This window comes from Microtus oregoni, unplaced genomic scaffold (genome assembly GCF_018167655.1).
Source record: "Microtus oregoni isolate MIOR12 unplaced genomic scaffold, Mior012 000013F_ref0000133, whole genome shotgun sequence".
Taxonomy (NCBI): Eukaryota; Metazoa; Chordata; class Mammalia; order Rodentia; family Cricetidae; genus Microtus; species Microtus oregoni.
The window spans coordinates 2,358,489-2,372,230 of NW_024543072.1; the positions used below are offsets into that span (position 1 = coordinate 2,358,489).

Here is a 13,742-nt window from a genome sequence, read left to right on the forward strand (position 1 = left end):
TACGCGACGACTCTGGCCCGGGACTGGCCTTCCGCCCGCAGACCCGTAGAGGCGGACTCGCGCGCACAGAGGCGAGCATGCGCACCGAGGCGAGTATACGCGCGTGCGCGGGCAGGGTCGGGCGCGCGGCCGTTAGCGGTGCTCGTTTTGACAACTGCCCGCAACGCTGAGGTCTCCGCGAGCCACATCGTCCACGTGACCCAGCCCCCGTTAGCGCGTTCGTCTCCTCCGACAGCGCAGTCACCACGCGGGGCGGCCGCCCGTGAAGTAGCTACCACGGCTTGTGTCAACGAATAAAGCTCCGGGACAGCGGCGCCCTCAGCGACAGCTGGGTGGGCAGCCTGGGCTGGCAGTGGTGACTCGTAGCCTTCGTGGGGAGCGAGAGGCGGAAGCAACCTCCAGCCTGGCCCCGAACCAGCTGCCCGGCAGGCGTGACCTGAGCCTGGTCTGGCATGCGCGGAATGCTCCTTGAGCCCCTCTTCTGGCTGTTACCTTCGGGGGACGGTTGTGGCCACACCGACACGTATTTTCCAAATAAATCGTTTATTCTTGCGGCGGCGGGACCGAACACGTTACTATAAGTTTAATTTTCTCAGCAAGCATTTACCCAACACTTTTCAAACGGTGAAAGAATTTGGTAAGCGTTTTGAGAGAGCATCCGCCGGATTAGGAAGTCACGGACTGAGCAGCTTGTTTTTAACCACATCCATCCTCAACTGTTTTTGAAGATTGTCCCATCTTACAACTACCAGTGTGCACAGACTTCTACTCAAGTAACGTCGTGGTCCAGCGATGCAAAGGACTGAAGTCTCAAGGTTTATCTCTATTCTAACACGGTTGGGTTTAGGGTCAACAACTATGAAGTGGTTAAAGTAGATCCCCCCCCCCCCCCCCCCCCGCCCCAGGGAAATAGCAAGGTTAGAGTCTCACTCCAGCCTGTCCACGTTTAGTAAGAAAACAAACCGATGTCAACTCTGTAACTGCATCTCCTGTGTTGGGAAAACCTAGCCTGAAGTTTCAATGCCTTGTAGTAGCTAGCATTTATATCCAATAGTTAGACGTTCGTGAAGATATTTATTAGCCCCAGTCTTGACTTGAGGCTTTGGGTCATGAAGTATAGTATGTCTCTAGAATGACCTAATTCACTGAACTCTTTAAGGATTAATGTTACCCTCCTTCCCCTTACTAGACATAGCCCTTCATGGGGTGACTCCCCTAACCCTTCCTAATCCTCTGGAGACTTTGTAATGACCAGTGAAACCTGGATAACTTTGTAGCCTTTTTACACTGATGACAGGAGTGGGTGGCATTTTACTCAGGTTACATCTAGACAAGGATGGGCAGGCCAAACCTCAATGGCCAGCTTAACCTGGTAAAGTGGATGAGAGCCAAGGGGGTGGTCTTTACTGTTTCTCCTCCCTCAACTAGATGGGGTCGTGGCTTATAAGATTCCAAGTCTCTCAGAGCCCTTTCACTAGGAAAGAGCTATGGTACCTAACTGAGTAGAAAAGGCGCCTACACTTGGGTACAGAAGGTACATTTTTCTTGAGTGTTGTCCCATGCACTTAGTTAAAAACAGAACCGTTTAACTTCAAGTCTCACTTTGGATCACTGATTCTGACCTTGGCCAAGATGTTTATCTCACTGTACCTCCGTCTCCTCAACTTGAAAATAAGGGTGATAATTGTGCCTCAGTGTGTGGTAAGTGCCTAGAATGGTTCTTGGCGCGCTTTAATCTTTTTGGCCATTACTGGCATTAATATTGGATATACCCCTTTTATTGAGTGAGTTGAAAAGTGCACTATTGTTTTGATCTTGATGAACTTGATAACCAAATGTAAAATCAAATTGCTAATCTACCTTATTTATATTTATAGCTGGAAAAACCTGTGCTGTCTTCATAATAGTACGGAAGAATTCTAGATAGGAAGGAAAGAAAGAAGCGAATGAAGACTGTAAAAGAAACGAAGGAATGTCCAATATTGAGGTAGAGTAGGTGACCTGGAAGAGTTGGGGGAAATTGCAGTGGCCATTGATACATGTTGCATTGTCTGTTCCCTTTGGCTAGGGTTAGACAGTATTAAAGCATACACCAGTCGTCCCCCACCCCAAAAAAGTAGCCCTCCCCGCCTTCCCAGTGCTGTCCCCAGTGGCAGAGTGACAACTGTGGGACCATTACTACTTAAATCTCTATCACACCTATACTGCTTGTTAACTACAAGGCCTGAGACAAATCACATGCCTCAATTTACTCGTCTCAAAAGCATGTTTTATAATAGTACTCCCTTGGTAGAATGCTTTGCAGATCTGTTGAACTAATTCATGGTAAAGTACCAAAAATAGTGCCTACCGCTGGGAAACAGTCGACTTCAGCCTAATTTCAGTGCTGTGGGTAATTGGCAGAATAAAATAAAAGGAAGGTTACTCTTGAATTTGTTCAACCCAGGCAGTATACACACTATCCTCAAATAATTTAGTATATTTTATACTTTAAAAACAAAATATGAAAAGCCTTTAGAGAATTTGGTCCCTAATCAGATTATAGTGGCATTTTAAGGGAAAGCCAGAAGGCTTGTCAGTAGCATCATCCAAGTGGTCTTACACTTTTTTCTCTTACATAGAAGAGCTGCCAGGACTAAGAAGGTCACCCCGAAGACTCTATCTTCGGGCCCTGGTAAGAGAAATGAGATGATGTTCAGTTGCTTCCAGCCTTCAGCAAAGAAGGCCACTCGAATGGGGCAGTGAACTCGCTCCTTTCATTATCAACCCCTACTTCTTCCCCAGATTCTCTTGAGATTAAGATCTTAAAGAATTCAGTGTCTGACTCTGGGCGGTGGTGGTGTACTTAGGGGCAGAAGCAGGTGGATCTCCATGAGTTCAAGCCCAGCCTGGTCTACAAGAGCTAGTTCCAGGACAGCAAGGACTGTTAGACAGAAAAACCTTGTCTCAAAAAACCAAAAAAATAAATAAATAAATAAATAAAAAATAAGAAGAAGAAGAAAGAAAAGAATTCAGTGTCTGTAGAGTTTCATATCTGAAGTTCAAGAAAGAACTTAGTTAGAGCCAGTTGAGAACAAAACAGTATAAAGTGTTAGTCTCAGCTTATGCTTACGGTGTGACCAAAATTATATCAAAGCCTGATACCTAACAAGAATTAACCTCTGTCCTTGCCAGAATTCCCTGTTACCGGAAGAGATGCTCCCTGGCTACAGTGCTTTAACATCTGCTTTGTTTTTGCATTAAAGCGATGCAAAAGTGACGCGCATCGATAGAAACCGTACTTCATGTTTGGGGTCTTGATGGCTTCCCAAGCTAATGATATCTAGTACAGTATTCTCTTGCAGTGCTGGGCAGTGGCAACAAGGCTCAGCTCCTGGTAAGCCCAGTAAAAGAAAACAACCAACTATTTGCAGTGTACTGTGCTGCTAAGCTATAGTGCTCCATAGGCTACACCTAGTAAATGCGCTTCCAACTTAGGGTGTTTTCAAAAACCCTTTGAAGGTAAAGGAGCCTCTAGACACTTAGATGGTTAGGCCCACTTTTCTGTTTTTTGTTTTTTGGGTTTTTTTGAGACAGGGTTTCTCTGTAGCTTTGCTTTGGAGCCTATCCTAGAACTAGCTCTTGTAGACCAGGCTAGCCTCGAACTCAGAGATCCGCCTGCCTCTTCCTCCCGAGTGCTGGGATTAAAGGCGTGCCCAACCACCCTCCGGCCACTTTTCTGTTCTTAATATCAACTTGAATCAAGCCTTTATTCTTAATGTTTACTCTTCCAGTTTGCCTGCTATGCCTTCAAGAACCTGGTGATCCTGAAAAACTAGGAGACTTTCTTCAGAAAGACAGTCTTTGTGTGCACTATTTCTGTCTTGTGAGTATTAAGACCCTCCTGCCCTATGTGTCTTACAGCTTTTGTTAGACAAGTACTTCTGTGTCTAGCCTCAAATTTATAGCTGCTTGTTTTTCCTAGTTTTTAATCTTTTTAAAATTACTTTTTAAAGGGGCTAGAGAGATGGCTCAGTGGTTAAGAGCATTGCCTGCTCTTTCAAAAGTCCTGAGTTCAATTCCCAGCAACCACATGGTGGCTCACAACCATCTGTAATGAGGTCTGGTGTCCTGACCTGCAGACATACACGCAGAAAGAATATTGTATACATAATAAATAAATAAATATAAAAAAATTACTTTTTAAAATACTAAATGACATGATCTAAAATCCTGACAATATAAAGCATAAAGGCTCTCTTCCTTAAATCATGTTCCCTCTTCCTTTCTGCCTCCCAGAAACCAATGCTCACTTGGATCATCTTTCTAGTTGATTTTCCCCAATATGCTTTTTAAATAAATGTAACCTGAATACTATAAAATGAACCAATCTTAAGTGTACAGTTGGATGAATTTTTCAAAGATTTATTTTTATTTTATTGTTTTGCCTGTATATATGTCTGTGCACCATGTATGTGCAGTGCCCTCAGAGGCCAGAAGAGAGCATCAGATTCCCGAGGAGTGGAGTTACAGACAGTTGTGAGCTGCCATGTGGATAACTGGAACTCAAACCCTTGTCCTGCCCAAGAGCAGCTAGTGCTCTTCACTGCTGAGCCTCATCTCTAGCCCTTGATTTTTGATAAATTGTATATCCTCGTGTAATCACCATCCACATTAAAATAAATAACCTTTCAGTCATCTCAGAAAATATACCTTATGCCCTCTTCTAGTCAGTGCCACCAGAGACAGTCATTAGGAGGATCAAGAGATTAGTTTGTGTATTATTTTACTCCATATAAATTAAACCATACAGTTTATATTTTTCTATTAGGTCCCAACCCCAAATTGACAGTCTAGGTCCAGCTCAGGCTGGACTCTGACCAGGTAAACAAAAGGATTGTTACTTGAAATCAGCATTCCTCAGAAACCTTGTAAAGTGGGTTTCTGTTTGTCAAGAAAAGCCATTGCTTCCCTTAGCTACACACCCCTCCCCGCAGCCGCCTACCTCCGGAAAGGGCATCTAGTTTCCTATTAACTGGAGCAAGCCTCCTGCAGACAAGAGCCCTGTGCTAGTTCCAGGCTGTGGCAGCTAGCTCGCCGAAACCACAGCTCTTCATCACTGGCTGTTCTCTATCACACGAGAGACAGCCATGCAGCAGTCTGATATTTTCAATAAACGTTTCTCTGCACCCATCGAGTGGTCTGATTTGGTTGTTTCACTGCACCCACGCTTACATCTAGTGCAGAAGAGAGAAGAAACATTGGGTCCCACCCTAATGCCTCTTCTGACCAGACTGTTGATTTGGCCCTCCTGGGTGCAAATCACTTACTTCTGACTCCTGCACCTACCGTGTTGGACTACAAAGTTCAGAGTCTGCCTCTCCAGCCATTTCCTCCTCCACCTCCTCTAGTCACTATCTTTCAGGTTAGTATCCTCTCCAAGCTGCCTGCTCTGGCTTTGACCCGCTGGAGCTCAATACAAAAGTCATACTGGTATGCCGGACTAGCTTCACACCCTCCTGTGCTCCCCATCAGTGTGGAAAAGGATACCTGTCCACTAATCCTGGGCATCTCTCTGACAAGTCTTGATGCCCTGGGGATGTCTTCAGATTGAGATTCTGTCTGTCCTCTGGCATTTACCCCTCTCTTCCGCCCTCCCTGTATCTCCATTCCTATGCTATTGAAATCCTCCCCCTGGCAAGATTGCTATTTCAGCCCCCTTTCATAAATCCCGCCCCCTCCATCCTGCTGCCTTCTGCCCCTGTCAATTCTATACTGCTGCCCTTATAAGGATGGCTCCCTTCTGAATTGGCCTTTCTCCATCTTTACTTTGCCTGCCAGAGCCTGAACTAACCATGGATTCTTTTTTTTTTTTAATATTTATTTATTTATTATGCATACAATATTCTGTCTGTGTGTACGTCTGCAGGCCAGAAGAGGGCACCAGACCTCATTCCAGATGGTTGTGAGCCACCATGTGGTTGCCGGGAATTGAACTCAGGACCTCTGGAAGAGCAGACACTGCTCTTAACCACTGAGCCATCTCTCCAGCCCCCTAACCATGGATTCTTATCAGACTCATATTAGTTCCTCTCTCCTGCCTCCTCTAATCTTGTTCCCTCCTCAAACTCAGAGAGTCCATAAACCTGGCTTACATCTGGTGCTGAAATGGTTTTTTTTCCCCCAACAATGCTTGAACATGTTAAAAGTTATCTTTTCGACAGTTGGTGGAAATTTAATTTGCTTTAGTTAAGTGGACTTTTGTGAATAAAGCTGCTAAAAACATTCATGTGGAAGTCTTTTTGTGACATGCATTCTCCTTCTCTGGGCAGATGCCTAGCAGTGGGATTATTGAGTACATCTAAGTATACATGTGTAAAGTTGCCAAGTCATCTTTCCAAAGTTGTTGTACCAGTTTGCACACCCATTAGCAATTTAGGAGAGTTGCAGCTGACAATTTTTTACCAAAACTTGTTATTGTTAGTCTTTCATTTCAGCCTTCCTACTGGATGCTGCTGGCATTTTACTGTGCTCTTAATTTGTGCTTCTTTGAGGAATAAAGATGTTGAGGTTTTCATGTGCTAATTCACATATCTCCTTTTAAATCTTGTAGGCCCATATATCTGTATGGTGTGGCAGCCAGGCGACAAAGCCATAGACCCCATCCGAGGGGGTCCTGTGGCTCTGCAGACAAGCTGTCTCTGCCTAACAATGGTCAGGATGTTTGGTGCTCCTTCCTTTGTAATTTGAAGGATATCTTATAGAGATGCTAATTCAGGCCTACCCAACAGCTAGCATACTCAGCAGACAGGTAGATGTGGACACAAAAGGCCATTTACCTGGTTACCTAGGAGACAAATCTGATGTATCCCCCCCCCTCAATTTATGTGATGGTATATAAGCTGTTTGGATAATAAATGAAGGAGATCTTCAGGAGAGAAGAAGCCTGAGATGCCCTCTCGTGATGACCCTGTAAGCTGTGTCTGATTATTCCTCGCGACTCTGTACCAGTCCAGTTAGGGAAAAGAGTTATCTGTGTTGGAGCCACATGGGCTCTAACATAATGGCGCCCAATGTGGGGCACCACTAAACCCCGAGATTAAAGAGAAACGTGGTGCTGGCCACTGAACCCCGAGAGGAATGCTGGAGAAAAAACAAGAAGTACAAAAAAGTCAACGTGGTGCTGACTGCCGAACTCTGTGAAAAGCCGGAAAAAGGACAAAGTGAAAGACTGTGAATGCTGTCCGCTGAACCCCAAGAGAAATGGGAAAAAGGACGGAGGAGAACGTGAGGCTGATCTGCGCACCCCAAAACGCAAGGAAGAGGTGAACAGATGTGAGGAGCCCGTAAGAAGAAATCGGTGGATATGTGAGTAGTGAGTGCTCAGAAACAGAGATGTAAAATAGAGAAAAAAATGTAGAAAAGCGGGACAAAACTTAAATCGGGAGTAAAAATTTATAAATAAGTTATATATATGGGATAAGAAAAAGGTATTCAGTTATATATGTTGGTAACTTAAATGAGAATGGAGCAGAAACAATGACAGAGTTATTGAAAATCTATAAGCGTGATAGACACAAAATTGTAACTTTTATTGCTTGCTAAATGAATAGAAAAGATAAAGGAAAAATGACTTTTGGCCCAAGGATCACCAAGTCACCACTGAGATTGAGTAGCCAGGTGTGCACTAGTCAACCCAGCTGGGGGTAGAAGACAGACAGAAACAGTTAACCTCACACAGTCTATAAAACAGAGGAGAGGATTCAAAAATTCTCCTAATTTTATGATTTACAAGTTAAAATAAAAAAGATAGTTAAAAATCCGCCCGCCAGAGCTCAGGAAGGCAGTCTAACAGACAAAGTAAGCCTATGTCCTACCCCCTGCCCTGCAGCACAGCTTCAACAAAAAAAAAAAAAAAAAGAAAGACAGGTTTAAATTAAGATAGCCTCTGAGATATATAAGCTGTTTGGATAATAAATGAAGGAGATCTGCAAGAGAGAAGAAGCCTGAGATGCCCTTTCGTGATGACCCTGTAAGCTGTGTCTGATTATTCCTCGCGACTCTGTACCAGTCCAGTTAGGGAAAAGAGTTATCTGTGTTGGAGCCATATGGGCTCTAACAAATCTGTTTGAATATTTTTGTCCATTAAAAGAAACTAGATTAGCCAGGTGGTGGTGGCGCACGCCTTTAATCCCACCACTTGGGAGGCAGAGGCAGACGGATCTCTGTGAGTTCGAGGCCAGCCTGGTCTACAAGAGCTAGTTCCAGGACAGGCTCCAAAGTAAAGCTACAGAGAAACCCTGTCTCAAAAAACAAAATAAATGAATAAATAAAACAAACTGGATTATAAACCAGACATGGGTGGTACACACCTTTAATCCCAGAATTTGGGTGGCAGAGGCAGATGGACCTCTGTGAGTTCAAGGCCTGCCTGGTCCACAAAACGAGTTCCAGGACAGCCAGGGCTGTTACACAGAGAAATCCTGTCTCAAAAGAAGGACAAGGAAGAAGAAGAAAAGAAACTGGATTCTTTTGTCTTGTTGGATTGTAAGAATTATTTATATATTCTGGATACAAATCCTTTTTAATATATATTATTATTTCTAATAGTGCTTTGAAATTTCTTTTAAATTTTGATGATGTATTTACCAGTTTTTCTTTTGTGGTAAGCACTTTTTGTGTGTCCTAAGTGATACTTAAATACCACCGAAGTACCTAGATGTCTTTATCAAAATCAATTGGCCATATATTTATGGATCTAGGTAATCAGGACAGCTAGGACTGTTACACAGAGAAACCCTGTCTCGAAAAACCAAAAAAAAAAAAAAAAAAAAGAGGGGCGGTGCAACTCCTAACCTTTTCCTGTTAATGCAGAATGGCCATTAAAGAGGGGATTTTGAAATTCCATTTACCTTCCCGTTATACTCTGAGAAAAATATTCTTAAAAAAATACTGTACTAAATAGGGTAAGACTGTGGGTTCCGTAGGCCTAGTGTGAATGCCAGTTTTGTCATTCCTTGCCATGCGATTGCAGCCATGTCACTTGCCACATCATGCTTCAGTGGCCTTCTCTGAAATTAAAGCCACGATAGCTCTGTGTCGTGTAGTTGTTACAAGCATGAAGTGAGTCAGTCTAGCGAGCACATGTCCCCTCTGGTCACAGAGTGACAGGAGCAGCCCTTAGCAAATGAGGGACAGAATAGCACTGCATAAAGGTACTGGTTCTGAAGCCCAGTGGCCTTTACCAAGGTATGTTTTTCGATATTGGGTTGTTCAAAGAGTTAATGATTAGAAAGTGCTGGAGTATCTGATACATACCACTATCAAACTTCATTAAATGAATTGTTCCTTATACACCAGTGTGTTCCACCAAGCTCCATTTCCTTGGTCACCGTCACCCCACTGTACCATTTCACTGACAATCTTACATTGACAGCCGGTTCTGCTCCTCTAGATCCTATCTAGCAAGTTGCCTCAGAAGGGCCAACCCAACAGAGGTCTCCATGGATTTATGCCCAAAGACATCAGAAAGGAAGCAGCCCGGGCTTCTAAGAAGGTTAGAATTCCTTGAAACGGGGATCCTAGAGTGGGTAGGCCTCTTCTCATACATGTTTCAGAATCTGTGTGTGTGTGTGTGTGTGTGTGTGTGTGTGTGTGTGTGTGTGTCTGTCTGTCTGTCTGTCTGTCCCTGGGAGTCAAACCCAGGACCAGAGTATGATAAGCAAGCACTTTACCACTGAGTTACACCCCTAGCCCCAGTCCTCCTATGTCCCATCTCTTCTGGGATGTTTCCTAAGTAAAGAGAGGAAGCAGCATCCTGAGAAATCAGGAGGAATCAGTGCTTCCTGACATTCAGCTCTAGAGTACCCTGGACCACTGAGGGAAAGAGGATAGCTGTTGCTTCCCAGAATTCCCAGTCAGTAGAAAGAAGAACCACAACTTCTGTTTGTCTTTCTCGGGTCACAAAACATTTTCTGGAATCTCATTTGCAGATCTGCTTTTTGTGCAAGAAAAAGGGAGCTGCTATCAAATGCCAGAATGGCCAGTGTGCCAGAAGCTTCCATCTGCCTTGTGGCCAGGAAAGGGGTTGCCTTTCACAATTTTTTGGAGAGTACAAGTAAGTGAGGAAGGAGAAAGTTGGGGTGCCCTTTTGTAACCTGCTGTTTAGACACCACTGAAATCAGAACCTAGTTCTCACGAGACTGTTGATTCTCCAACAAATCTGTCCCTCCACTTAATAATGGGAAACAGTGTCTTGACTTGGAAGTTTCACAGGGGTTTCTTCTTGCTTCCTGCCCCCTCCTTAAATTACAAACAGCTGGGGTTCTAAGACAGCTGCGCATAACTAAATAGGGCTTTAAGTAATGGGAAACCATGGAGACAGTCATCAGAGCTTTGCTCACTGGGTAAGCAGCCATAAGAAGTCATCTAGAGGGTCTTCACTTGCTTTTCTGAGGGTCTAGCCATTCACTAGACACCAAGAAAATAGCTGATTGCCCTTCCTAGGTCAGGCAGCAGGGAAGCTGCATCAGTGACAAACCAGAAACCAAATCCGTTTACCCACCACAGATCATTTTGTGGAAAACATCGCCCAACACAGAACATCCAACAGGGGAGTCTGGGGGAGGAAAGCTGTGTCTTGTGTTGCGAAGACTTATCCAAAACAAGTGTTGAGAATATCCGGAGCCCATGTTGTAGTCAAGCTATCTACCACCGAAAGTGTATCCAGGTGGGCTTCCTTTGCTCTAGGGGGACCTCTCATGATTGCCCTGGCCCTGTGCTTGGAACCAAGGCAACCTGGAAATGCTCAGGCATGTCTAACCTTCAGAACTACACACTGCAGGCCAGTATACAGGAACTGTTTCCGGGTCAGTTAGAGAATAATCAACCTAGTCTCTGGTTATCCTTGGCCTAGGGCCTCATTCATGGTAAGATTTAGACTAGGCAAAATCATCAGGATTGCCAAAAGCAAATGGGTATTTCCAAGAGTGAGTCAAAGAGCTCAAAATCAGCCTCACTGCTGGGACAAAAGAAAAGCGAATGTATCCAGCACCTGACCCCTGCTGAGTCAGCACTGCTGAGACCCTAGCCAGAAATGACAACCGAGGCACTCCTGGGCACTCTTCAAAAGTGTTCTGGTCACAGGCCTGACATCTGATGCATCACCTAGCACACCCAAACTGCCCTTCCTGAACTCCCCTGAGGTGGCCTGATGGTTTTCACAAATGCCTTCTTCTCTTACAGAAATATGCCCACACGTCAGCGAAGCACTTCTTCAAGTGCCCCCAGTGCAACAACAGAGAAGAGTTTCCCCAAGAGATGCTGAGAATGGGGATTCACATTCCAGACAGGTAGCGGAAAATCTGTACAGAGGGCCTGAGCCAGGGAGTGGGTTGCAAGGGTAGTTCAGCAACTGGCAGCAGCTGGGCGCTGGTGTGCAGTGAAGTAAGAAGAGTGCTTTTCAATCATCCAAGAAAAGGAAGGGGGAAGTGGACAGAAGGCATAAGTCCTGAAAAGGTGCTTTGAAACAGAACAGAAATCTCTGGGGATGGGGAGTGTGAACTCCAGGGTGGAGCTAAGGACCTCTGCGCACAGCCAGACCATCCCCAGCCTTGTTGGCCGTGCTGGGCCTTTGAACTCCTGCTGTGCTTAGCTTGGGTTCTCAAGGGTCACCAGGGGATTATGTGTCCTTTACAACTTCTTCTCCCCCTGCAGAGATGCTGCCTGGGAACTGGAGCCAGGGGCTTTCTCGGAACTGTATCAGCGCTATAAGCATTGTGATGCTCCCATCTGTCTGTACCAACAGGGCAGAGACAGCTTTGAGGATGAAGGGTAGGAAGAAGCTCCGGGGCAGTGCCATCTCAGGTCTTGGCAGTGTTACTAAAGCAGGGCGTCTGCTCTTGCCCACCCTCTGGATAAACCCAGTTGCCAAGTTCCATTTTAGACCAGCCTCTGCACAGAGGGGCTTACTCATGCACAGACGGGCAGGGCTCCTCTGCAGGGTCTGCTGTTTGTGTCCACTGGAGAGGCATCTGTGCCTACCTGTTGCCTCCCAGGGCCATGGGGTGTAGTAAATGAGTATAGTAAAATTAAACTAATTTAAAGTGCCCTTAGGGTTGGAGGATGACTTAGTAGTTAAGAGCACCAACTGTTCCTCCAAAAGACCCAGGCTTTATTCTCACCATTCTCATAGCAGCTCCCAGCGGTCTACAATCCCAGTCCCAGGGGATCTGACACCTTCTTTGGCAATGTATGCACGTGGTACATATACATGCATGCAGGCAAAACAGAAAAACACATAAAAATAAATTTCCCAGGAAGTTCTCCTCGTGGCTGAGGCTGGATGGTAGGTAACATTCCAAAGTGACAGTTGGTGTCCTGATTGACCCTACACCTCTCCATGACTCTTCTGTAGGCAGTGGCGCCTCGTTCTGTGTGCTACATGTGGATCCCATGGAACCCACCGAGAGTGCTCCTCAGTGAGACCCAACAGCAAGAAATGGGAGTGCGGAGAGTGCTCACCTGATTCAACCATGGGTAAGAACGGGGTGGGACCTAGGAGGTGGTGGTGGGTGCGGTACACATCTTTCATTGCAACACTCAAGTTCAAGGCTAGCTTGGTCTACAAATTGAGTTTCATGACACAAAAAATCCCTAGGATGGGGATGAGAACTTGTCCTGCCTGGGAATGGAGAAAGCATGTCACAGAGGGGAGCTTTGGATGGGCACCGTGGCTTTGGAAGGGGAGCGGCTGGTAAGGGGTGGAAGGACCTATACACAGGAGAAACAAAAGTTGAGTTTCCCTTCCCTCCTCTTTCTTTCACCACAGATTATGTATCTGAAGACTCAGCTGACGTCCCCTGCTGCAGCAGTGCCTTCCAGCCCCAGGAGCATTTCTCCAGGGCCACTGACCTGGAAGAGAATGCAGGCTCTTCTTGGACTGAGTGGATACGACCTTCCCTATCAGAAAAGCCTGAGTCCTCTGGTGGCAGAAGAAGACGCTCCTGGAGATCCAAAGGAGTCAGAGTCACTAAGAACTGCAAAAAGTCCAAGTAAAGCTTCAGAGGAGCTGCTGCCAAGGACAGTGGAGTACCAGACAGCACTGCTGCATCAGTTCGGAGACGTAGCACTTTGAAACCATGGGACAAAGGGGACAGCAGTGAGATTAGTAGCCAAGAGAAGGGCTCTCAAGGGAGGCTGGGAGCAGAACTGAGTAAGTCTGCATGCCAACAGCTGAGCATAAGGGCACCTCTGCTCTTTCTCCCGGTTCTTTTCTCCCTTCACAAAGACTCTTCCGCCCTAGATGGTTTGCATGTGCCTCCTCCTGCTTCACTTGTTTGTTATTTACAAATAAAGTTGTCTCTCCAGTGATGGCTCCTTGTGAGTTTGCTCTGGAATCTATCTGGTACACTAAGGAATCTGGAGAACAGAGTAAAGGAATAAGAGAACTCAGCTTTCTGGTCCCCAAAATGAGTCACTAAACCATTGAACGTAGAGCATAGATGTTCTTTGGGAAGGAATCAGCTTGCAGAGTAAGTGGGACCCTAGGGGCACAGAGTATGGCCCTCAAGCAAATAAGCTGAGATTAAGTTCCAGACAATGAGCCAGTTTGGCAGTCCACTTGGGTCTGAGAACAGGCCCTTGTAGCAAGGCTGGGGTCCCTGCACTCAACATGCTTATGTGGGGCCGAAGGCTTCCACTCACCCTAGCCAGTGTGGTCTTAGCTCTGTAGCTAGAGCGAGCCACTCAAAGCCCCACTGCCT

The 13,742-nt window shown here is 45.6% G+C and overlaps 1 protein-coding gene across 3 annotated transcripts; it reads left to right on the plus strand.

Annotated features, from left to right (window-relative positions):
* The first annotated feature begins 48 nt into the window (after positions 1-48).
* Phf7 (PHD finger protein 7) lies at positions 49-13,342 on the plus strand. 3 transcript variants are annotated; one of them, XM_041662575.1, is made up of 11 exons: positions 49-815; positions 1,878-1,987; positions 2,622-2,674; positions 3,774-3,865; positions 9,434-9,535; positions 9,972-10,096; positions 10,549-10,708; positions 11,224-11,330; positions 11,695-11,811; positions 12,395-12,516; positions 12,809-13,342. In XM_041662575.1, exons 2-11 carry the CDS (start codon positions 1,947-1,949, stop codon positions 13,033-13,035), a joined length of 1,146 nt encoding a protein of 381 aa, XP_041518509.1. In that variant the 5' UTR covers positions 49-815; positions 1,878-1,946; the 3' UTR covers positions 13,036-13,342. The 3 variants fall into 3 exon arrangements, with proteins under 3 accessions (XP_041518509.1, XP_041518510.1, XP_041518511.1); XM_041662576.1 differs by having other exon boundaries at positions 2,625-2,674; XM_041662577.1 differs by lacking the exon at positions 11,695-11,811.
* Positions 13,343-13,742: the final 400 nt, after the last annotated feature.